Raw genomic sequence first — 25,248 nt, forward strand, 5'->3', positions numbered from 1 at the left:
GTGTTCACCCCCATTTTACAGCCAAGGAAAGGGAATCACGGGTGTTGTGATGTGTTCAGGGTGACTCAGCTTAGAGGGGGCAGTGCAGGGTTAAAACCCTGTCTGTGTGGCTCTGACAGGCCATGCTCCTGCCTGCTACTCAGGACAGCCTCCCACAGAGTTCCTGCATTTCATGTGTGTTCTGGAGAGAGAGAGAGAGAGAGAGAGGGTGGTTGTGGGGGGTGTTGGCATGGGAGGTATGCTGTGTATGTGCAGGAGGTGGTGGGGTCTGTTTTTCTCTGCTCTTTTTTTTTTTTTGAGGCGGAGTTTCGCTCTGTCGCCCAGGCTGGAGTGCAGTGGCCGGATCTCAGCTCACTGCAAGCTCCGCCTCCCGGGTTCACGCCATTCTTCTGCCTCGAGACTCCCGAGTAGCTGGGACTACAGGCGCCTGCCACCTCGCCCGGCTAGATTTTTGTATTTTTTAGTAGAGACGGGGTTTCACCGGGTTAGCCAGGATGGTCTTGATCTCCTGACCTTGTGATCCGCCCGTCTCGGCCTCCCAAAGTGCTGGGATTACAGGCTTGAGCCACCGCGCCCGGCCTTTTCTCTGCTCTTAAATGGTTTGTACACCATGCCTGGACTTTGGCCTACACAGGAAGTGTTGATCATCATTCCCGAGAATCTGGATCGGCCCCTGGTGCTGACGGAGTCTCTGTTTGCTGGGAGAGAAGCCCCCAGGGGCCTGCAGGTCCACCCTGCAATACAGCAGGAGGGAAGGACAGCAACTGCCAGGAGGGAACAGCCTCCAAACCAACCCAGATGTCACCTGGAGCACAGAGCCCGCCCCATCACAGGCCTGCAGGACAACCCAGGATGAAGAGCCAGGTCCCAGGAGCTGGTCTTGGATCAGAGGGTGCCCTGGTTACCCATCTCTCACCCGGGATGTCCAGGGAAAGTCCAGGGCTGAAGAAAGCCAGGGTCTGCCTGTGGTGGCCTCCTGCCTGCTGCTCCCACTCCACCTTGGGTCAGATGGGACTGTAAGAGAGGGCGACTCCCGGGGGAGGGGACGTGGGGAGGCAAGGGTGGTGTAGATGCAAGAAAAGAGAAATCTCGCACTTCAGGTGCAGAAAGCCGCAGCAGACAGTTCTGGAGTCTTCAAGTACTAGGCATGATGGACTTGTAGTGTCTTGAGTCCAGTGTCCCGAAATCTCAGGGCTGTGGAGTGGTTCAGAATGGAGGACCAGAATCTAGGAAAAATGGACTCTGGGAATCTTGAGTGTGAAGGAGGCTCCGAGGTAATGACATCTAACAGGCTGTTGTCCCCGCAGCCCTCAGGCAGCCTCCCACTCCACCGCCTTCTTGAGGACTGCATGCTTTCGCAGATGCGCAGACAGTGGAGACATAAAATACTCTGATTTGAACTGCATCTGTGCCCAGGAGCACAGGAGGCTGGGCCTCTGGCAAGCTCTTGCCTTCATCTGCCAACCTGAATAGGGGTGTCTGGGATGACTGTCCTGATCAGCCAGGTCCTCCTCTTGCTCCTCCCCCATCACCCACCCCTGGCTCCCTGCCCCAGCCCTCCAGCCCCTCTGCTGGCACCCAGCAGGTAAGACAATGCGGACCAAGGGGCCGGTAAGGAGACTGTCTTCAGCAGCCATGAGCCTGGGGAGCAGAGCGGATATTGATTTGGTATACGGGAGCAAAGGGACCCGTTAAACGTGCGGCTGTTAAATTGCTCTGCCTGGAGCCAGCCAGCTCTGCGGGCGGGCGGGTGGCCTGGCGGGCAGGCAGCGGTCAGACCAGTCAGCTGCTAGCGCCCTGTTGGGGGTGGTCTTGGACACCTGGCAGGACCCAAGGCAGCCTGGCTTGGACCTTTGCTGCCCTGGTGCCCACAGGCCCCTGAGCTCCAGTCATACCCACCTCTTGGCATCCTCTGAGCATACTTTACTGCCACGACTGTTCTCACACAGACCCCTCCACATCACCTCCTTCTCCATCTCTTAAAATCCTACCCCACTTTCCAGACCCAATGCAAATGGCACTTCTTCCATGAAGTCTTCCTTATTTCCCACTCCCTACTCCCAATACCCAGAAAGGAGTAGGCCTTCCCTCTCCAAATCCCCAAAGCCCCAGGGCTCTGCCTGTCTTCGGCCTCCTGTCTTCTCTGCTATAATAACTAAGAGTTGTGCACCCACTGAAGAAGACACCTGAGCTTCACGTGCTCCCCGTCCCTCGCCCCAACACACACACAGGTGGGGCCTGGATAGCCAGGCACACAGGCGATGCTGAGCAGCTCACCTGGGGAGGGCAGGGTGGGAACGTGGTGGCTGATCTGTGGCCTGATCCTGATGGGCAACCCCTTCCCGGCACCTGCTCCTGGACTGCGCTTGCCAGGCCCTGCAACAGATGTCAGGAACTGCTCAGTCTTGAATTGTTTCCTGTTCCTCTTTTGCAACGCCCTCCAGTGGCTCCCAGTCAAAACCCCCACTCAGTCAGAGGCCACTTTCATCCCTGGGATGCACGTTGTGGAGGCTGAGACCAAGCCCAATGGTTGGAGCCAAGCAGTCCAAGGTTTGAATATCAGCTCTTCCACTAATTATTCTCTAACATTGGGCCAGGCACTTCCCTCTCTGAGCCTTAGTTTCCTCATCAATAAAACAGAGATACTGGGTCATATCCCTTAGAACGGTTGTGAGAATTGGACAAGACAATTGCCGAAGAGGCCCAGAGAGGGCCAGTGGTTGCCTGGAGTCACACAGCAAGAAGCTAGAAAGATGCAGGATTCCTACCTCCTAGCCCCAAACTCCCCTTACCCTGTCCAGCCTCTCTGGGTCTGGGGTTCTGGACCGGAGCCTGCATCATGCTGGGGCCTGGTCTGTGTAACCCAGTGGCTGATCTCTGCAACCTCAGGAACCACAGACCAGCAGCTTGCACAGGGCTGGGCTTTGGCCCCTTGGTTGTTCCTCTGGCCTGGCCAGGCCTCCTCACGGGGCCTTATCTGTCCACTCTCCCCTTTCCCACCAAACTAATCTCTCCCTCTTTTCAGGAGTTCCTGTTTCCTCTCTGCCGCCTTCTTGTCTCCCTCCTCAGGCCCCATCTCTCCTGTGTCTCCAGCCAGCCTCCCACACTTGGTTCAGAGCCGCCTCAGAGTGGCTGGTGCTGTCATCACTGGGGAGTCTCCATCTTTCGGACTCTCTGAGTCTCACAGAGCCCTGTCTGGGACTGCTGCCCCTTAAACAGGAGGGAGATGGAGCAAGTTCTGGGAAGGGAAATCTGCTGGGGACAAGAATTCTGACACTCTCAGATCAGTACGCAGCCTTCAAAATTTTTTGGGTGGGCCATTTGCCTGGGGGCCTCTGCAGGGCTGGCAAGGCAGTGGTTTGGGGGTTTCCACTCCACAATTCTTGAGTACCAAGATCTTATGCTTCCAAATCTCTGAACACAATGAGATACTGAGCTACCAGAGCTCTGAGGTCCTGGGAACCTCCATGCCCCTGTGATGCACCTGGCAGAGGCCCCAGCCTCCAGATCCCCGGAGTGGGGCTCAGCCTGGTTGCATTCTTAGAGCCCTGACCTGGGGGCGAGGGGAAGCACTGGGACCAGCTCCCACTGCCCCTCGGTTGTCCAGCTCCTGGCCAGCCAGAAAGGTTCAGGGCTTTGTCACAGATGTGGGGACTGGCCAGTGGCCTGCTGAGTCAGGGACTCCCCAGGGTCTCCTGTCTTGAGCTTGAGGTCTCCCCTCCCAGCCCTCCAGCTCAGCCCAGGAAGCTATCTTCAGCTCTCCATGCAGCTCCCCCGAGCCTGCTGGGAGTGCAGACGTGTGAGTAGGGATGCACCTGCGCTCAGAGCCCCGCTGTGCTGGGAGCTTTCCTGAGGTCTGGAGCGAGCCGCCTTTCCTCGCAGAGCCTCAGTTTCCTCCTGTGTCAATGGTAACGATACTCACTTCGGAGGGCTGCTGTGATGACTTGGGCCAATGTGCTTAGAAGGTCACACAGCAGGTGCACAGTAAATGGTAGCACTTATCTCACGTGGCCACCCTTTCTGAGAGCCATTCTTGGTCCCTGGTCTGGTTTCCCCCATTTACTTGTCCTGACAGAGGTCCAAATGACACTCCCAAATCCAGCATTTCGGAGGTAGGTTTTATACCTAGCCCTGTTGTTGTGCTGCCCCCCAGATCCCAGGTCCCATGGGTGCATATGGCTGGTCCCAGCCCATGAAAGGGCCCCAGACAGGTGGGGGAGACAGATGATGTGACACAACACAGCCCTCTTCAACACCTTGGTTCCGCGAACATTGGAGGGAGCACAGAGGCTGTGGGAACCCAGAGGAGGCCCCTGACCCAGGCTGAAGGTAGCTGGGGAGGGCTTCCTGGAGGAGGGAGCCATTTACCTGGCTTTTGCAGAAGAGGGCATTGACTGGCAGCTTGAGAAGGAGGGTGATGACTGCTTTAAATGTTCAGAGGGTTGTGGGGAGCCTGAAGAGGGGCAGATCCCTTCCACCCAAGGCACTGGGGAAGGTTTTGTGGAGAGGGCTGTGAGGGTTGTGTGCGATTCCAGCAAGGAAAACAGCACTTTTGGTCAGGGAGAACAGCAGATGCCCAGAGGCCAGGCAGGCTGAGCAGCTGGGATTTGCAGGAAATGCTGTTGGAAGAATTGCCTGTGCCTGGGGAACAGGCCTTGTGTTCCAGGCTAGGGACCGGGAATTGGTTTTGTGGGCTAGGAGGTGGCTGAGAAGCAGGGAAGCCCTGGGTCTGGAGAGCACACATTCCAGGGGCTCCTTCCAGGGAGGCTGGGGGTTTTTGACACAGGGGCTGGCAGGGGCCCCACCGGGGGAGGCTCCACCTCCCCCAGCTCCCAGCCTCTTATCAGCTCTGTGACCACAGGAAGGCCCTTCCCATCTCTGAATTTCCTCCTCTGCAAAACACACTAGAAGACTTATCTTGAGGTTCCTTGCAGCTGGTGACTCTGTGGCTCTGGCTGCCCCCACTGCAAGCTTTCAGGCTGGGCCTTGAAGATGGCCACAAAAACCCCCCTTCTTCCCACTCAGGATGGGTCCAGCCCCTGAGGGGTTATCCATGCCATCCCACCCCCAAGGATGTGGCTTCACTTATCCAAATCCTGCGCAAGGCCCCACTCTGCCCCAGCCTCTCCAGGTGGTGTCTCAGTCCTCAGCCGGCTCGGGGAGGGAAGAGCACTGGTCTGAGCCCGACTCTCCGGTGCATGCAGAGATCCAGATTATAACATCCTCTTACACCCTTTGTCTTGTGTGGCTACCCCCCAGCCACAGCAAGATCCAGGTGATGAACCACTACTTCTGTTTTGGGGCCACCTGCTCTGGCCAGGCACTGGGGATACCCCACTTACTCAACTCTTGGTTACTGGTGCTTCCTACATGTGGGAGGTGACGCGGAAGCTCAGAGGGACAGTGATATGCCTGTGGTGATCCTGTTCCCCTTGGCACCCTGTCTTCACTTGGCAACAGCCAGGACCGCCGACCTCCCTCCTGCTTCCCTGGCTGTTCCTTCTGTCTCCGTGTCTCTTCTGAGCTTCATCTCCCCAACCTCCAAGGCAGGAGTGCCCCAGGCCCAGGCCTTGGTCCTCTTTACTCTTCTATCCCACACACTCCTTTAGTGATGACACCCAAATGTGGATCTCCAGCCCTGGCCACTTCCCAGAACTCCAGTCCCAAATATCTTCCCGTCCACTCAGTATTTCCACTAGGAGCATAAACAGTGTCACAATCCCCACGGGCCCAAATCTGAACCCCAGGCCTCTCCCCACCCCCATGTCGGCATCCAGCCCCTTCAGCCTTCCAAGTGCTCCAGCCAAAACCCCGGCAGTCATTCTTGGGCCTCCTTCCCCTCACACCCCACATGCAAAAAGAGGACAAATCCTGTTGGCTTCCCCTTCAAAACAGAACCAGAATCCAGCCACTTCTCAACACGTCCGCTGCCGCCAGCCTCCAGGCACGAGGCCTTTCCTAACCTTCAGCCTGCCTCCCCACCGCTCCCATTTTACAAATGGGGAAACTGAGGCTGGCAGAGAGCCCTCCCCAGGGTCATGCAGAAAATCCACCAGGGCTGCCTCCCCGAAGTCTGCATCCCAGCTGCCCAGGGACGGTTTTCCCTTGAAGCCAGCCTAGCAGGCAGGCCTGACAACCCGGCCAGGCTTTGAGCCGCGCATGCATGTGTGTCCCCGAGGAAAAAAGATGCTGCCAGCTGGGTTTATGTTTCACGACGTCTGTCCTCGCCCTTGACCAAGAGATCTTACAGGGAGATCAGGGCCAGGGCCCGGTGTGGGGGAGCGCGGGGGGAGAAGGGACATCAATCGGAAGCCGCCTTGCCTGGAAACCGGAGAGCTCCCTCTGCCAGCCCCAGGGTCTGCCGAGTTCACTCGAGGAGGCCGGGAACTGCAGGGGCGGGCTGGGGCTCACTCAGCATTTATTTCGTACAGCTGCTTAGAAAGCTTGTTTTAAAATAGAGATCATTATATATATATATACACACATATATATTTATATATATAAAATATATAAAGAGGAATTGAGAAGTGCTACCCCAAAGAAAAAGCTATGTTTTATAAATATTTCTGTAGCTTCCACATCCCAAAGGAAGAAAAATCAAAAAAACAAAGGAAAACATTTACAACCCAAGCTAGTGGTTCCATGTGGTTGGCCCAGCAGGCTCCGACCCCAGGGTGGGCCAGGGGGTCCCGCAGAACATTCTAAAGAAGGCGGGCAGACCCGTTCCCGGAGGCTGGTCTCTGTGGCCCTGAAAGGTCACGTCTGTATCAGTCTCACCAATCCCAAGCCCCGCTCCTTAGACCAGCCCATGGGCACTCCAGGACCTCAGGCTGCCAAGTTATTTTTAATCTTGTCGGTTTCCTTTGATGTCCCGGCCCTCCTTCCAGGGTGGCCAGACCTTCTGTTCCTGGTGGCTTCCAAGTGAAGGCAAAGCACAAGCCGCCTCCCATGCCTGGCATCTGGAATTCACAAGCAGAATCCATGGAGTGTCTCCAGACCCCTGGCCCCAGTTGCTGAGGGTCCTTGAGCAGAGTCCTCGCTCCTGCATGGGGCGGAGGGCAGGGCCTCACTTGCAGACATAGCGCTCCACGGTACGCTCACACCTGCGGCAGGTGACGTAGCAGCACCAGTGGTACTTACAGTGGCACCGCTCGACCACGCGGTCTGTGTAGGGGTTGTAGCCACGCCCGCAGCACATAAGATCGCAGCTGTCACTTCCATTGGATGTCTTGTTGCACTGCCTGTTGTGGGGGCAGGAAGGAGGTCAGCGCATGCCTTGGTCACCGACCCACCAACACCCCATGACTCCCAGCCAGGCAGCCGGCAGCATCTCCTATGACTCCCAGCCAGGCAGCCGGCAGCGTCTCCCATGGCCACCGACTCAGCCCTTCTTAGAAGCTGTCTTGATCTTTGGGGACTTTTAAACAATCCTCTTACCTGAAGGTACTTCTAACTTTTCCCTATATTTCTAATAAGGGGTTACCAAAATGATGGAGCTATTTTCTTTTATTTTTTCTGAGATGGGGTCTCACTCTGTTGCCCAGGCTGGAGTGCAGTGGTTGTGATCATGGCTCCCCGCAGCCTTGACCCTCACCTCCCCGCCAACCCAGGCCCCTGGCTCAAGTGCTCTTCCCACCTCGGCCTCCTGAGTAGCTGGGACTGCAGGCACACACCACCATGCCTGGCTAATTTTTTAATTTTTATTTCTGTAGCGATGGAATCCTACTATATTGCTCAGGCTGGTGTTGAACTCCTAAGCTCAAGCAATCCTCCCACCTCAGCCTTCCAAACTGCTAGGATTACAGGCATGAGCTGCCGTGCCCAGCCTTGTTTTGTTTTCTTGGAGGTATCTTTTTTCTATTTCTTCTACTTCTAAATACTGGAAAGACCCTCCAACCAACCTAATAATCCTACCTTTATGGGTTTATGTGTAATTTTTTTTTTTTTTTTTTTTTGAGACAGAGTCTCGCTCTGTCGCCCAGGCTGGAGTGCAGTGGTGCAATCTCAGCTCACTGCAACCTCTGTCTCCTGGGTTCAAGCGATTCTCCTGCCTTAGCTTCCCAAGTAGCTAGGATTACAGGCATGTGCCACCACACCCGGCCATATTTAATGTTTAATTAACTATTATGAGAGATGTAAAGACCATTTGATTTTTAGAATCCTAGCATAAATGCTGAAATACTAGAAGCCCCAGTGGGCATTGGACATGCTGCTCGTGGAGGAAGAGGGGTCTGTTGGCCATGTGCCTCCTGTGGGTCAGGCACTCCCTCCAGTGTCTTATCTTAGTGGAGGTGCTCAGGGCCCTTGGGTCAGTGGTATTATTATGTCCATTATGCAGATGAAAACAGGCTCAGCAAAGGGCAGAGGCTTAAACTCGGGGACTAAAACTAAGGCCCTGGCTTGCTCTCCCTACCCTAAAGGGCGGGGCGTGGAAGCCGGCAGGGGCTGCATTTCTTCCCAAATGTGGGATGCGAAGGCATTGAAGGTCCCTATAAAATGCAAACATGCTTCCACTGCTCTCAGTTCTTCTGTCTAGTGACAAATCATCTGTTCAGACTGGTGGCTCCTCTAGCCAGGCTGAGGCTAGACAGGGAGTGTTTTCATGAGATGTAGTTGCGGACAGAGCAGCAGGGGGCTGGGGCACTGACAGGGACAAATGGTCCCCACATGTGGACTGAGGAATCTCAGGATGTCCAATGTGGGAAAGTCCTAGAGATGACCGAATGCAATCCTCATATTTACTGATGGGGAAACAGACACAGAAGGGAGAGGGGCCTTGCCCGGGGAGAGTACAAGGTCTTGAGAGTCCAGGAGGGCTTCCTGGAAGAGGAGAGGCCATCTAGGCCATTCATGAAGGAGGAGCAGCACTCCATCGTGCAGAGGAGGGAAGGAGTGCTGGGGTAGAGGGAATAGCCTGGGCAAAGGCAGAAGACCAGGCCTGCCCTCAGAACAGTGAGAGCAGATGGAAGGGGAGAGCTGGAGGCCCGGAGGAGGCTGATCAGTACTGGGGGGAGAGGCCAGACCTGAGCTGGAAGGGGCCATGGGCAGAAGGAGGGGAACATCTGGGGAGAGCCAGCCAGTGACAAGTAAGTGGGGGCTGCCAGCAGTTCCCGGAAGAATACATGCCCCACAGCTGGACAGACCTGGGTTCAAGCCCCAGCTCTGCCACTCAGTGGCTGTGTGACTTAAGGCAAGTCACTGAACCTTTTTGGGCTTTGTTTGGTCACTCAGCATCCATGAGTTCCCCCTCAGCCTTCTCCTGAAGGCTCTGGCTGAGCACTCTACCCTGAGTGGTAGGAAGGAGACAGGGTTCTTTTTTAAATTTCTGGATCCCTGACATGCATTGTCTGAAAACTTGGCCTCCAATGTCAGATTCAGACAAGGCCCAGGTGCCTGGGACCAGGATTGGGGCCAGTGGGGCCACAGGCCCAGGGAAGGGCCATTGGGATGCCTGGCTCCCAGGGCACAGGGTGGCTCAAACTGTGGGTGGTGGGGGATGTGTGGGTTTCAGAGGTGCGAGCCTCTGGAAGAAATATGACAAGAGGGCTAGGGTTTGGAATATTGACTGCAGACTAGGCCTCGGTTTCCCCAGGTTAGATTTGAGGAGGCTGCAAGGTATCTTCCGCAGCGAGGGGGCCAGCCTCTAGAGATACCCCACATGCACACACCTTGCACAGTTCACCAAGCTCACTTACATCCAACCCCCAACCTAATCATCAATCTCACATTTCCCCTCCTCTAGGAAGCCTTCCTTGATGTCCAGGCTGGATCAGGGACCCTCTGGGCTCCCCTCACACCAGGCTTTCCTGTCATGACCTGAGCCCTTGGGGATCCCCCACCAGCACCTACCAGAGCCAGGCAGAGATACAGCTGACCTGCAGTCTCATGTAATGGGCACAAGAAATGTCTGTGGTTGTGAATTACTGAGAAATTGGGGCTGTTTGTTACTGCAGCAAAAGCCAACTAACACAGATGCCTGCAAGGGCCCTCCCTGGGGAAGGACCACAAGGACCACAAGGCAGGAGACCTGTGGGGGCTGCGAAGGAAGCAGGAGGATGGGTGGTGCTGTGGGCGGGGCCTCCTCATCAGGAGTGAGGGGGGACTGGGAGAGAGGGCACAGTGGGAGGGGAGACTGCCCAGGACGGGAGGGGAGAGGGAGATGCTAGGTACGTGTGCTTGGAGATCACACGACAACCCTGTGTGCCCTCCCCACTGTGCAGAAGACAAGCCTGAGCCTCAGATCAGTGAAGGATGTGCTCAAGTCCCCCTGCGGTGCCCTCCCTGACACACGCAGAGCTGCACATGGATCCAGGAAGACCCTTTCTTCACTCTCGGGTCCTCTGTGGGCCTCCTGCAGCCCTCCATGTTCTAGAATCCTCCTCTAACTACCCCATCCCCATCTACCTCAGCCCAGCCTCTGGCTTCTTCCTGTCTCCTTGGCCTGACCTGGTTCCATCTTCCCTCTGTCGACCCCCTCAATCTGGCCTCCAGATGGGAGCCTGGGCCTCCTCACAGAGCCTGCTGCCCTGGCCTGTGGGGATGCAGCCCCCCAGCACACCCCTCCCTCTCCTGGAGACAGGAACGTGGGCTGCGGAGGAAGTCAACGCTGGCTGTGCACCAACTATGTGCCAGACACGTTCCCAGACACCCACTCTCTGGTGCAATATTCTTTTAACCCCGAGAACACGAGTTTTGTGGAATGCTATTAGGGGCTCCTTAATAAAAGCGTTCCGTGGCCAAACACCTCTGGGAAACACTGGCTTAAACAGATCTTTACTGCAGATTCCTCAGAGCCTTTCATATGTTCTAGTGCCTTGTGAATTGCCAGAGAATTTCCCAAAAGCATGTGATGACAGAGCTCTTTCTCTCGTAGATCGGGACCAGCTTTCGCCAGCACCGTCTTCAGGAAATGCTGCTTGTGCAGTCCTCACCAACCCCACCCAGCACACAGTAGGTCTGCAGTCACCCCTGGCTCCCTCACTCTCCTGTCCTGAGCCGACTGCAGCAGTTGTGACTGGGGCTGTGGTAGGGTTCCAGGCTCAGGGTCCCCAAGAGGAGATGGGAGGAGCAGGGGGCCGGGGAGAGGGCTCACAGAGGCGAGGACACAGGGGCAGTGTCGCTGCACGGAATGCAGGCAGACATCGCTCTCCCTCACTCATTGTAGGCTGTCCCCATCTCCCCTGGCACCTCAGTCCCTTTGCTGTGCAACGAGCAGGCTTGTATGGCCTTTACCCTTCATCTGTTCATCTGCCAAACATTTTCTGAGCACCTATCTTATGTTGGGCAGCCTCGTTCCTGTCCCGTCTCCCAGTAGCGTCATTGTCTCTTCCCATCTGTCTCCCCAGCTGGGGAAGGTAGAGCAGGAGCCTCTCATCAGCCTCCATTCACTGGGCCCCTGCCAGGCACAGTGCAGAACAGGTGCTCCCAGCAGCTCTGCAGGGGACCCTAGGACCCTGGCATCTCCACTTAGCAGTTCTGGGGCCAACTCCCTCAACTGAGCAGGGACTCCATTCCCCAAATGCCACCTGAGTCCCTGCTGTGTGCATGGCCCTGAGCTGGGGAACAGTATGTGCAACACGGGTGACCCTTTCCCACCAAGGTGGTGGCAGGCCTCACCTGTCTTGTGTTCCGTGGGAGCCCACCTTCTCATTCTTCATGCAGAAGTCAGGTGAGCTCTGCAGATAGACGAGTTCTGAGTCCTTCACAGGCCGGATATCCAGGTCTTTGGGCACCAGGTGCTTGCGGGTGCCCATGGGTCGGTGCACTACCTTGGTGGCCGACAGGTATCGGGTCTTGAGGTCAGCAGCCACATCTCGTAGCTCCTGCAGCCCCTTCCAGCAGGTGCGGATGGAGCAGGAGCCAGACACCCCATGGCACTTACACTTCATTTCCAGAGAGGCGCGCAGAGCCTGCAGACAGGGGAAGGCGTCAGCTGGGTGGCCAGAGTCCCCTCCCCGGCCTGCCCCAGGACCCCAGCTCCACCCATCCATGGCTGGGTGCTCTCAGGGAGTCACTGCCTGCTGGAGCCTCAAGTGACAGAGCTTTTTGTTTTAAAGCTTGGAGGTGGTGTGGGCCTTCCTGCAACCTTGGGGGACAGCTGAGGGGCAGGAAGAAAGGCATTTGCAGGGATAGGGATGTCATTATTGAGCACCTACGGTACACCAAGCGCTCTAACGCATAATGGAGATTGATCACCACAACAGCCCTTCAAGGGAGGTATCCTTACTTTCCCCATTTTAAAAAGAAGAAACAATAGCTCAGAGAGGCTAAGTCTCATGCCCAAGGGTGCAGTCAGAAAATCAAGGAGCTGGGATTTGAACCCAGATCTGAGGGTGATTCCAAAAGTGGTGGCTTTTAATTGTTCCATGCTTTTTCACTCACTAAATGCTTGCTGGAAAAAAGGAAGAAAAGAAGAGAAGGAAGGAAGGGAGGAGGGTAGGAAGGGGAGAAAAGGCAGGGGTGAGTGCAGGGGGCACCTCCCTGCCACCTGGCTGGCTTTCCCCCCACTGCCAGTGCTCCTGCCAGGCCACCCTCAGCAAGCCACGTCACCACTCAGGGCCTCTGTCTTCTTTCGTGCAAAGCGAGCACATAATTCCTGCCCTGCAGAGAGCTGTAAGGATGAAATGAGATGGCACACACAAAAGGGTTTTTTGAACCATAAAAGTTAAATCAATGCTGGTTTTGAAAAATCCATTTAAGTAATAACTATGGCGGAGGCCCCTCGGGCTCAGAGGCTTGGGAAGCCTCTTGCCCTGGCTTCAAAAAGGACTCGGGCCCACCAGCTTCCCTGGGCCTCAGTTTCCCCATTCATACCTGAGGGGCAGAAGTTTGATGCCTTCTACAGGCCTTCCAGTTCTGCCTTTTAAACCCTTCTTTCAACACAAGACTTGGATTCCCCTGCCCAGGCCTGCCCTCCTGCCTCTCCTGTTCAGAGACCTGCAAGAGTCATGGGAACCTGGGTCCATCCCCTGCATCAGAGAGATGGAGAAACTGAGGCACAGAGTGGGCAGGACTTGCCCAAGACAAGTGAGTTAGTGGGGAAGCTGGCCAAGGTCCCAGGGCTCTCCTCTCCAGTGCCAGGAAGTGAGGACCCAGGGAGTACGTTTGGGTACCCAATCTGGAATTTGCTGAGAAAAGTCTATGGAGGTCACAGGGATGAAGTCAGCAGGACTGCAAGGCACCGAGGCACTGGTGAGCCATCGAGGGAAGGTGAACTAGGTTCTGCTGCTCAGCATAAGCTGGGGGAAGGGGCCTGGAACTTCCCGAAGTACTAAACATGTGTTTGCGATCTCATTTAATCCTCAGCAGCCCTGCAGCTTTCGGGGATACTGGCCCCTTTTGCAGATGGCCTCAGGGACGGTCTTGATTGGCCCTGAGGCTGAAGATCCTCTTTGGACTGCATGGTGGGGGAAGGAGGGCTGTGCCCCTGGCAGCATGTGGCGTCCAGCTGGCCTGGCCATGATGGTGGGCGTGGCCATGGTGGTGGGTGTGCAGGCCACTGGTGAAGGGCTCGCACTGGGTTTCATGAGCAGGGGTCAGGGACAGGTAAGCAGGGCCAGGAGGCAGGAGTCCTGAGTTCCTGGCCAGGCTTTGCTATAGATCCACAATATGATTTGGCCTCAGTTTCCCTAACTGTCCAAGGATGGCCTGGACATCCTAGAATCCTCACACAAGTCAGACCCTTGAGAGCAGATGAGGCCACAGAAATCCCTGGACTTGGGAGTCCCACAGTCCTGGGCTCTATCGTGCTGTAGGGCTGAGCCACTGAAGTGCTTTCAGCCTCACTTACTGCCTCTGTAAAATGGGGCTAAGGGGTGCAGGGAGGAGCTAATGAGATGCCATCTGCACATGCAGCTCTGGCCAAGTGGCCATCCCTGCCATTCACGGTCCTTTCTCCATCCGTGAAAAGGGGACAACAAGGCCTGCCCGAGTTGTTCTGTGACCACAGAACAGAAATGTATGGAGCAACAAGCACAGTGTCTGCAACACAGATTGGTAGAAAGTTCATTCACTTACGGGTCCACTCACCCCAGTCTTTTGGGCCGTGAGGTGAGGAATGAATGAAAACCTGATAGTAATTAATGCTGGAGGAAACTGTTCTAGCGGCTGCGGTGGGTATGGGTGGGAGTCCCCGTTACATCCAAGTAGATGAGCCCTTAGGATAGGCTTCTGTTGACCACAGCCCTCTCCACACCCTGGAACATGACAGATGGGGACTCAGCACCAGGTCACCTCCACCATTTTATAGATGGGAATAGCTGAGGCTAGAGAGGCACTGACTTTCCCAATGTCCCTAAGTGAGTTTAGTGCCAGAGCCAAGGCCAGAACTCAGAGCGCCTGATTCCTAGTTCAGTGCTCCTTCTGCTTGGACAACCCAAACCCCGGTGGACCCCCTGGAGGAGGAAAGCGAGACAAGCCCCAAGCAACTGGCGAGGGAAGGGCTGAGGATGAGGACGGTGTGAGGCACGTCAGGTGTGGGCCAGTCAGGGCCCGTCCCCCCACACCCCCCACCATCGGGGCACGCTGGGTGGCCCTTTTCTGGCCAATGGTACAAGCACAACTATCTGGGGCTGGGTGGGGTGGGTGGTTACCTGTCTCCCCACTTCACTGTTGTGTAGACGCATCAGTTTATTGGCTTGGGATCCTGTTTTTTTCACCTTCATAGGAGCATCGGAAAACTTGGCCCCCATGAGGAGCCCGTAGCTGAGGTTGTCCGCACATCCTCCCCAGCGGTTCCCGGGCCCGGGTGGCTCACCTGGGACGGGGCCGCAGGAGCAGCCCGGCAGGTCGCCGGAGGTGCAGGCCCGGGCGATGGCGTGGCTGATGGCGGCGGCCGACAGCGCATACACGAAGGCCGACTCCCGGGTCCCTGGGGGTGGGAGGGAAAGGTCAGCTGCCCAGGTCAGAGGTCCTCCTCCTTCGCCCACACCCTCATGTAACCAAGGTGGCGCCAGCAGGGGTCGGCACTAGGGCCATTGAGCTGTCACCCCTGCTTCCCCAATTCCTTCCGAATATACCAGCTGACAGCCACACTCGACCCACACCCACAGGCATGCCCTTGCCCACGTCCTCCTACTCACACTCACAGCTCTGGGCTTTCACCCACTTGCCCTGCACTGGCGTTAGGGGATGCTTTACAGTAGTGAAGCCCAGGCTCTGAGCTCCTGATGCACCAGACAAATGCACAAAGGGCCTGCTGTGTGTGGACCCCTGTCCCCCTGAAGGATGTGTTCAAGTCCTGACCCCTGGACCTGTGAGCATAATCTTATGATGAAGTGGGGTCTTTGCAGATGTAATGGGGCTTAGACAAGGTCATATCAGATCAGGGTGGGTCCTAGGCCAGTGGCTGGTGTCCTTGTAAAAAGGGAATTTCGGATACACAGACACACAAAGAGGGAGCTTGCCCTGTGATGACAGAGGCAGAGACTGCAGTGACGCAGCTGCAAGCTAAAGAATGCCAAGGATGGCCAACTGCCACCAGGAGCTAGGGACGGGCCAGGAAGGATCCTCCTTGGCACCTTCAGGGGGAGCACGGCTCTGCTGACACCTCGATTTTGGACTTCCGGCCTCCAGAACTTCAAGACAATACACATCTGTTGTTTGCAAGCAGCTAGTTGTGGCCCATTGGACAGCAGCCCTGGGAAACAAATAGGGCACTCAGGAGCCTCAGCTGCGGGGTCCTGGCCATTGGTCCGAGCCCTGGCTCTGTCTCCTAACTAGCAAGCCACTTTCCCTTCTCCAGCCTCAGTTTCCTTAACTGTAGAATATGGGTGATAACACCTACCTCACAGGCTGGCTCTGGAGTTCAAATAATTCAGGAAGAAAGGAATTTGTCAAATATTAGCTGCTACTGTTTAGGACCCACAAGAAAAGTTATTACAGTGCAGGAGAGAGATTGCACCTACTGGGGCACTTCTGTCTGTCAAAAGCCTCCCTATTGTACATGGGTCCCCCAGACACCCCCCACCAGAAGCCACCACCTGCAGGAAGTCTTTGAGATGTTCTGTCTTTACACTGCTTTGTGCATGGTGCAACAGTTTCAGCAGCCCAGTTCAGTGTTACCTGTGGCACACCTGTCTGCCCTGAGGGTGGGCTCTATAGCATTCTTGTTTCTAGACTCCCCTCCCAGAAGCCTCCCTGACATGTGGCCTTAAGTACAGCAGGCCACAGCCCTGGCTCATTCCTTCATTCATGCATGGGGGCACACAGGTCCATGTGCTGTTCTTCAGGCTCCCCTGCACTGATATTGCCACTCATCTGTGTTTACTTATTTGTGAATTCATGCCTACACACCCATCTTATGATTAATTCATCCACCCATACCCCATTCATCCATGAATCCATCATCCACCCGCCCATGAACCCATCCCTCCATCTAAACACACACAGATCGATGCCTGAATTCCTTCACCCGCACCCACACGCATTTAGCAGCTTTGCCAGCTCCTACCTCTCTCCAGGTCAAGCAAATAGTTGGGGGCGAGCTCGATGGAGGAGCAGTTCCAGCGCATGTCGGCGAAGGCCCGGCGACAGGCCTTCATGACCTCACGGGCAGCGTGCACCACCGTGTGCATGAGCTCCAGGTTGCTGCGGCACAGCTGCACCTGTGCAGACACCAGGCCCTCCAGCTGCTTGCAGTGTTGCGTCTGGTTCAGTGCCAGGGCTGCTGGTGTCTTGGACAGTGCCCTGCACACCATGGAAAGGCCATGACCGATGGAAGGAGAGACAGGGTTATCAGGGGCCACATGGCCTCCAACCGCCCTTCTGACCCCAGCCTTTCCTTCAATGGACTTTGCCTCCTGGTTTCCTGGCTCCTTCCAAGAAAGGCTCCCAAAGTGCCGGCTGGCAGAGCAGTGGATTCCCCTCCCACCCCATGTGCCTTGGGCGCATCACTGTCCCTCTCTGGGCCTCAGGCCCTATTCATAACACAGGATCACAACCCCCATCCTACCTAAGCTTTATGATAATTATACGAACAAAACAGCTCTATAGTTCACAAAGCTCACCACCACCACCTGATTTAGTTCTCACACAGCTGTGAATTATTAGTCTTTATTCAACATTCATTCAACACTGAGCAGCTATGTGCCAGAAACCATGCGAAATGCTAGATTCTTATAATCACAATAATTATATATACTATTAACTGAAGCCTTACTAGATGCGCAACATGAGGTTGGAGTTTTCCATCATTGTTTCATGTGATTACTAAACCCATTTATTATGTTGTAAAGTCCCATATCCATGCAAGGAATTCCTAATAAAGGATTAAAGAGCCACTCAGTTTTGTGATGACCTGGAACTTGAAAATTTTAGTATCTAATCCAGACTTGGCCATTAACTCGTTGTGTGATGTTTGATAGTTCATTGCCCCTCTTCGGGCCTCTGTGTTTGTACTTATAAACTGTATTTCCCAGAATGGGCTCCAGTGAGACACTGACAAAAGGGACCCATTTGGGGAATACAATGTACTATGTCCCTGCTTGGAGAGTCAGGACGCATATTTACACTTTAAAGGCCCTGAGAAGTCCTGCAGCAAAGCAACAGGCTTGGTTTTGTTTAACTCAGGGAGTCTATTGAGTATACTGAGCACAGAGCCCTTTGCTTGAGGCTGCTGACCTCATCCATGCTTTGGGAAATGTTAGCCTAGTGGGTCTCTATGAACCCTGGTGATGTTAGAGGGCCCAAGAGCCTCCCAGATCCCAGCTCTGGGCACCTCGGTTCCAAGACTCAAGGACCAGGTTCCTCCTGGATCTGCTGTTCTCCTAGGCCTTCTCTGAGGGGCAGGCTGCATCGACGGCACTTAAGGACCCCACAACCCTAAAAGACTCCATATGGACTCACTCCCAGTCCCCCCACCCAAGCCGGGGCCGTCTGGAGCGCAGAGTCAGCTGGCCTTCAGCAACCCAGCAGAGACCCAGGAGGGACAGGGAACCAAGAGGGGCCACTGTGCAGCCAGAAGTGCTGAGTGCCCCGCCTGCTGTGGCCCCAGCGGTTCTCGCCCAGGGTCAGGGCTGAGACCTGGCAAGGTAGAGATCCTAGAACCCCTGAGCTGAGTTCTGAGGGAGGCAGCCCATTGCCAAGGGCACTGCACAGGCTTGGGTAGACTCCAGGCTAGTCACTCCCCTTGCTACCTTGAGCAAGTCACTTAACCTCTCCTCTCCCACCAACCTCCCAGTATTAACTGAGGGCTTAAATCAGACAATGTGTGTCACACGTTCTGCCCAGGGCTGACGCTCTGTGGTCAGTGGTCAGTGATGGAAGCTACTACAATTATCACCTTGGTGGTCTTTTCCTACCTGGGGGCAGCCTCCCTGGACCTGCCTAGTCAAGGCCAAGGGCTGCCACTTGACATTCAGAGCCCCTCAAAGCCTGGCCTCCCAGCTCTCCCCAGCCTCCCATCCTCATCCTGACATCCAGCTATACCAGGTTCTTGACTTCTCTGAAAGGAACTGTCTTGCCACCATGCCTTTGCCCAAGCTTTTCCTGATGCCAGGAATGCCTTTCCCCCTGCTTCTGGACATGAATGAATAAATGAACTTGATCTACTTGTGGAAGAAGTATTTTCTAAGCACCAACTCTTCCCAGACTCATTTGGTAATGAACACGACATAGATCCTTTCCTCAAGGATCCCCTAGTCTAACGGCTGGATAAAGCTATCAACAGTGATAAATCAATGACCCAGCTGTTCTCGCTCCTGGCCTGGCCCCAGGAAGAGCACAAGCTTTCAACACCAGCTGTGTGACCTAGGTAAGTTACCCAACCTCTCTGGGCTCCATGTTGCTCATCTGTTATAAAGAAATGATAAGGCCAGGCGCGGTGGCTTACACCTGTAATATCCCAGCACTTTGGGAGGCCAAGGCGGGGGCAGATCATCTGAGGTCAGGAGTTTGACACCAGCCTGGTGAACATGGTGAAACTCTGTCTCTACTAAAAAAATACAAAAATTAGCCAGGCATGGTGGCGCATGCCTATAATCCCAGCTGCTCAGGAGGTTGAGGCAGGAGAATTGCTTGAACCCAGGAGGCAGAGGTTGCAGTGAGCTGAGATCGCACCGCTGAGATCGCACCACTGCACTCTAGCCTGGGCGACAGAACGAGACTCTGTCTCAAAAAAATAAAATAAAATAAAAAGAGAAATAATTACTACTTCAAAAGGCTACGATGAGGCTGGGGGTTGTTGCTCATGTCTATGATCTCAGCTACTCTGGAGGCCAAAGTAGGAGAATCCTTTGAGGCCAGGAGTTCAAGACCACCCTGGGCAACATAGGGAGATCCCCCATCTCTACCAAAAAGTAAAAAAGTTAGCCGGGTGTTGTGGTGCATGCCTGTAGTCCCAACTACTTGAAGGGATCACTTGAGCCTGGGGGTTTGAGGTTACAGTGAACTATGATTGCACCGCTGTACTCCAGTCTGGGTGACACAGTGAAACCCTGTCTACTGGAAAAAAAAAAAAAAAAAAAAAAGGCTATGGTGAGACTTAAATAACAGAACGTAGGCAAAGTGTTTTAAACATTCATAGATGTGTAATCCCAGCACTTTGGGAGGCCGAGGCGGGTGAGCCATGAGGTCAGGAGATCAAGACCATCCTGGCCAATGTGGTGAAACCCGGTCTCTACTAAAATACAAAAAAATTAGCTGGGTGTGGTGGTGTGTGCCTGTAGTTCCAGCTACTTGGGAGACTGAGGCAGGAGAATCGCTTGAACCTGGGAGGCAGAGATTGCAGTGAGCCGAGATTGTGACACTACACTCCAGCCTGGCGATAGAGTGAGACTCCATCTCAAAAAACAAAACAAACAAAAAATTCATGGATGAAGCTAAGTCCCCCGCTTGTTGCCTAGCAAGTGCTGGACCAGACAGAGTGAGAAGGTCTGGGTTCTCACTCAAGCTCTGTCCTCTATGTGCTGGGCAAACTTGGGCAAACTATTGCCCCTCTCTGGGCATCACCTACAACGTGGGGACCTCTCAGGGTCTTGCCAAGGCTGAATGATATGTGCTATGATAAGTACTCAATAGGTTCCTTCACTTCCTCCTGCCTCTCATGCTCTGCCATGCCCACCCACCCTATAACCCCCCAAAATAAAAACCTTCCCAGAGACCCAGAAAGCAGGGCCTGGTGCCTGTGGTTAGGGCAGTGCGACTCGCCCTGTGTAAGATCAACTGTGGTGTCCAGGGCAGTCTCCCCTCACTGCCACCCCCTGAACTATGAGCCGGGAAATGTTTGGTGTGTCTAGATGCCAGCATATGGCACAGGGTGGGCCACACAGCAGCCCTCAGATGCGGTTTCTTGACCTAAATGAACTACTCTGGCCTGCCCTGGCCTCACCTTCTTGGGGAACCTGTTGCTGAACCCGGCCGTAATTCCTGGCGGGCTGTGACCACACAGAGGCACACGTCATCACCTCAGTGTGTTTCCTGGTTGTCAGCAGCCCTTCCACCTCCACCCAGCAAACCCTGTCCCTGCATGAGGTGTCATCGCAGGGTAACAGCCCCACATGGGCATGGCCCTTCCTGGTTGACACAGCCTCCCACTTCACACCTCAGAGGGCGGCCCGGAGGGGATGATCAGCTCTGCTTTAGGGGCTGTGCTTGTCCAGCACCCCCCAGCAGGCCCCGTCATCCTTCTCAGTGAGGCTGTCAGTCCCTGCAGGCACTGGGGTCACTTCTCTCTGGGTTCCCACTCTGCTTTACTCTGGGTGGTCCCCACCCAGCCCGTCCTGAGCCCGCTCTGCCGCTCGCCCTCGCCCAAGTTTCCTCCCGCTCCTTCTGAGCCAGCTTCCTCCATTTTCAAATGAGAAGGATGACGTGGGTGACAGCACATCAGCGTGTGGCCTAGCAGCAGGCTCATGGCACATGGTGGGCGTTCAGGCAGCGAAGGCGGCCTCCCATGTCTTTCCCTGGGCTCCAGCTCAAGCCACGGGGGGGACGATGGGGGCCGAGCCTCTTCCCGGAGAGTTCAGTGCAGACAGCTTGTGAGTGCTGGGTGCTGCAGCTCTCAGGGAAGGGAGACTGGTGTTCCTGGCGCCTGGGTCTCCTTGGCTGGGACCCTGGGGTGAGCCCTGGAGCCACCTTGGGTCTCAGTTTCTCCAACGTCCTGAGAAGGCTGAGGGAGAAGGTGCTGTCAGAGCACCTTCCAGATGAAGGTCAGACTCCCCAGGTGGCCCGAGGGTAAATGAGAAGCAGATCCAGAGGTCTTGGTGGGCATAGAGCAGTGTGAAGGCCCAGGGGCCCGCCTTGGAGGCTGAGGCTGGGACAGGAGCAGGCTGCCATGCGTGCCAGGGAGGCCACCCGCCCACCGGGGCTGCAGGCAGAGATCGCAGGCGGGAGGCAGCAGATTCCACTCCCGAGGAGGGCCATGCGGTCATCTGGTAATTAGTGGTAATGACTGTTTCCAAATAAATCCCCCTTGGGGAGGTAATCAAGGATTAGGACGGGAGGCGGGGGAGTTCTCCTTGTGGACATCTCGCTCGCTTCACTCCAACAGACCCCTAATTGGAAACATTTCAGTTTATCTGGGGGTGGGGGCCTGGGGGAGAGGGTGGAAGAAAGGACAGGAGGGAACGCAGAGTTCACAGGCAAGGCCCAAGCTCAGGGCCCTACCGGGGTGGCGAGGCCTCCTCTCATTCAGGAGTTGGGGGCCTTGCTGGGACTGGCTGGGGCAGAGACCTGGGTTCAAGCTTTAGCTCAGCAGCTCTCTCCCTATGCGACCTGGGGCAAGTCACTGCCCCTTGCTCCACCTCAGTTTCCCCATCCATACTGCTCAATGCCCAAGAACAATGTAGGCTCTGACATTGGTAACACAAGCTGTCAAATGACTTCACTGAGGTATTTTCCTGGTGGTGCCAGCAACTCTACCCTCAGGCCGCTCTGGGGCACCTAGCCCAGGTAAGGCACCCTCAAAGGAGGGCTTCCTTCCTGGACCTGCACTTCACAGCATCCCTCTCCCTCTAGGCACAGGGGTCAGGTCACATGAAGAATTCTAGGCCAGAGACCTGGGAGCTGGGTTCAGGCTCCTTTAAGTGACCTGGGCCCCAAGGTCCCTCTCTGCAGTTCTGCAGCCCAGCCGCCCACGGTGCGGAATGATATTGCCAGCTCATTTCCAGGCGAGGCTTCGGCAGAGCTGGGCTCAGAGGGCCTCAGAAGGTGCCCCCACCAGCGCCACCCAAAATGTAGCCCGGCAGCTACCAGGAGAGAGATGGGATGAGGTCAACAGCTGGGGTGGGAGAGACCCTGATGCCCACATCTGTGCTTCTGGGGTGAGGAGGAGGCTGGTGAGAGCTTCGGGCTGGCTTAGGGACTCAGTATTGCCCTGGAAGACCTGTGCTTCTGCATCTGTGGAGCCTGCTGACCCTGAGGTGGGAGAGCAATGGAGTTGAGGAGACCCTGTTCTCCCAGACAGACTTTTGTCCCTCCCCTGCCCATGTACCTTTGGGCTTTCCTGGGCCCACCTCATCCTGGTGCCCACGTGGCAGGGAGGATGGAGCAGGAACCCGGGCTATAGGCCACCTAGGCAAGCCCAGCCTCTCCCCAGGCTTCCGTCTGTTCCCCTGGGGTAACCATGGGGAACCTCTCCCTCCATGATTCCTCAACTAACTCCTCAATTAGGCGCCAGGTCCAGGAACCAGGGGGAGGTCTAGGAGCTTTGGAAGTGACCCTTCTTCACCAGCCACCCCAGCTTGGGGCTGCAGCTGCCTGTCCAGGAAGAAGAAGCCCTTGGGGCCCCATAGCCTGAGAGTCCTCCTATTCCCTCCTAGGCTTTGTCCCAGGACTCCAGAGTGAAGAGGGATCCATCCAGCCCTTGTCCCCACTGTGTAGATAGAGAAATGGAGGCTGATGAAGCGTCGGGAGCCTGCAGATCCAGCCCTGCCTGGAAATGACACTGGGTCCCCTTCACACCCGACTGCCCAGACCTCAGAGGTGGAAGCCCGTCCCCTTGGCCTCACACATGCTGACCCACCTGTGCAGCCCATCTTGCAAGGTAAAGCCCTAACAGGCCTTGGTCTGACGCTTCTCAACCAAGAAGCCAAAGGGGAGCTGCCACAGCGTCACCAGCTCCCATTATGCAAGTGGGGAAACTGAGGCCTGGAAAGGGCAGGGCTTACCCAGATCTGTACACAGCCAATCAGAGGCAGAGACAAGCTAGACCCCAGGCCTCCCGCATCCCGAGGTAGGGCTCCTTCTACCTCTATCTTAGAGCTGAGGAAACTGAGTCTCAGAAAAGCTAAAGCGATTGACCTGCAGAACTCAGGCTGGGCCTCGCAGTCCCAGTCTGGCACCCTACTCTGCAGCACCATGGCCCTCTGGAGCCTCCTGGCCCCACCTCCGTGGGAGTGGCAGATGTGGGACTGCCCAGGGAAGGGGGCGGCCTGTATGGATGTTCCCAGCCAGCCTGGGCCTTTCCTCTCACCCCATCGCTTCCATGGTTCACAGGAGAGTGGGACTCCCCTCAAACCCTCCCACTACCCAGGGAAGCCAAGAAGCGGGTGGGCAGCCTAGACCTGGGACCCCGAATACTTGAGGGGCTGGGAGTCTTCTGGTGCCTGGCCTGGGTGGAGGTAAGGTAGGGAAGGATCCCCAGGTTATTTCTGGGCAGGTGCCTCTATGGGCAGCCAGGTTCTGATCCCCTCTCCCCAGCTCCCCATCCCACCAGCTCAGCCTGCGTCTCACGCACCCACCAGGTGAGCATTCCAGGCCACTGGGCCATGTTGGCTTTCAGTTCCTGTGTCAAGCACCCCTTTCATCTCCAGCTCACTCTCCAAAGCCCAGGCCAGCAGAGGCTCCTGGGCGAGTCCCCGGCTTTCCAGCCTTACTGAACACTTTTCTGCTCCCAGCTGTGCTGGGGCTCACTGTGCCCAACAGGCCACAGAGCCAGGCAGCTTAACTCAAACCCTGCCTCCTCTGAGCTGTGACACACTGCTAGAGTCCCCCATGCCTCTGTTTCCTCTTCTGTGCAATGGCGGTAATAGCAGCACCCACCTCACAGGGTGGTTGGGATATTTAAATGGAACAATATACATAAAGCACTTAGAATGGTGCCTAGCACGCAGTGAGGCTGTGTGTGTGTAGACATATATGTACATATGCATACATATATGCACGTGGCCTACACATGTGTATCTATATCTACACATATACAATGCACACATAGATAATTGTTATTCTTACACTCTACCCCTTTTCCCACCTCTCTTTAATCCTCTCTTGCTAGACTATCACCTTCTCATAAGAGTGCAGTATGATCTAAATTAAATGACCCAGGCTTTTGGAGCAGCGTCTGGGGCACTTAGGAGTAGGCTCTTGTGGTGCCTGGTTTCTCCAGGTCTCCCCGCATGCACTGTATGGTCTCCGGGGCTTCTGCTCATGCTGTGCCTCTCGCCTAGGATGCCTGCTTTGCATTCCATCTCTGACTGTCCAGATCCTCCCTGTCCTTCCAATCTTGGCCCAGGCACCTCTCTTACGTAGAACTGACCACTCCTCCTCTGGGCTGCCATGCTCCCTCTGCTAGGACACAGACCATAGTCCACTTTGTATTTCTATATGTCCATCTCCCCCAAGAGGCTGGGGGCTTCTTTAAGGCACACAATGAGTCGCACCCATTTCTGTAGCAGCCTGACTGCAGTGAGGACAGAGGACATGGATATCACGGTTAGCCAGCCGTCCATCCCACCACGTGCCAGCATGGGGGCTTGTGTGCATCACGCCCTTTGCAGGGCCTCAGTGTTGCCACTGTGGAGCAGGGATGAGCGTAGTGACCCTACAGGACTCTCATAGCAAATGCCACCCAAGCCCAGGGCAAGGCCTCTGACGTTCCTTCAGCCAATCCTCTCCTTCCCTGGACCTTAGTATCCTTATCTGTAAAATAGCGGTGGTGGATGAGAAAGCTTGGACTCGCTGATCGGAGGTCCCTGCCAGCTGGAACAGTGCTGGGTACCCCGTAGCAATACGAAGGTGGCTGATTTCTCACAGAACTCCTCAGGGACAGGTGGGAAAAGCTAGTGCCCAGGGCCGGGAGACCGCTGAGACCAGGCTTCTTCTTGTAAACAAGAAAGGCAGGAAGACGGGGTTCCCTCCTCGAATCATCAATTAATCAATAACTTGGCCTGAGAAGGGGCAGGGCCAGTGACCTCCAGACTGTTTGCTGGTGGCGCAGCCACTATCACCCTGTCTTCCAACTAATTCACAAATCCTCTGCAGCGCCCTCCCCAGCCCCCACAATCTGCCCCCTGCTGTCTTATCTGCAGGCTCCCT

At 55.5% G+C, this 25,248-nt stretch overlaps 1 protein-coding gene across 6 annotated transcripts in view; it reads right to left on the minus strand.

Moving 5' to 3' along the window:
- Positions 1–6,531: 6,531 nt before the first annotated feature.
- WNT11 (Wnt family member 11) overlaps positions 6,532–25,248 on the minus strand; it is a 30,244-nt gene continuing 11,527 nt past the window's right edge. For all 6 annotated transcript variants that reach the window (XM_073019548.1, XM_073019551.1, XM_008020196.3 and 3 more), the window contains 4 exons: positions 16,451–16,686; positions 14,592–14,869; positions 11,617–11,909; positions 6,532–7,241 (listed from right to left, as the gene is read on the minus strand). In XM_073019548.1, the coding sequence (XP_072875649.1) occupies positions 7,067–7,241; positions 11,617–11,909; positions 14,592–14,869; positions 16,451–16,686 (982 nt within the window). In that variant the 3' untranslated portion in view covers positions 6,532–7,066. The remainder of the gene's footprint in view (positions 7,242–11,616; positions 11,910–14,591; positions 14,870–16,450; positions 16,687–25,248) is intronic.

This window comes from Chlorocebus sabaeus, chromosome 1 (assembly GCF_047675955.1).
Source record: "Chlorocebus sabaeus isolate Y175 chromosome 1, mChlSab1.0.hap1, whole genome shotgun sequence".
Taxonomy (NCBI): domain Eukaryota; kingdom Metazoa; phylum Chordata; class Mammalia; order Primates; family Cercopithecidae; genus Chlorocebus; species Chlorocebus sabaeus.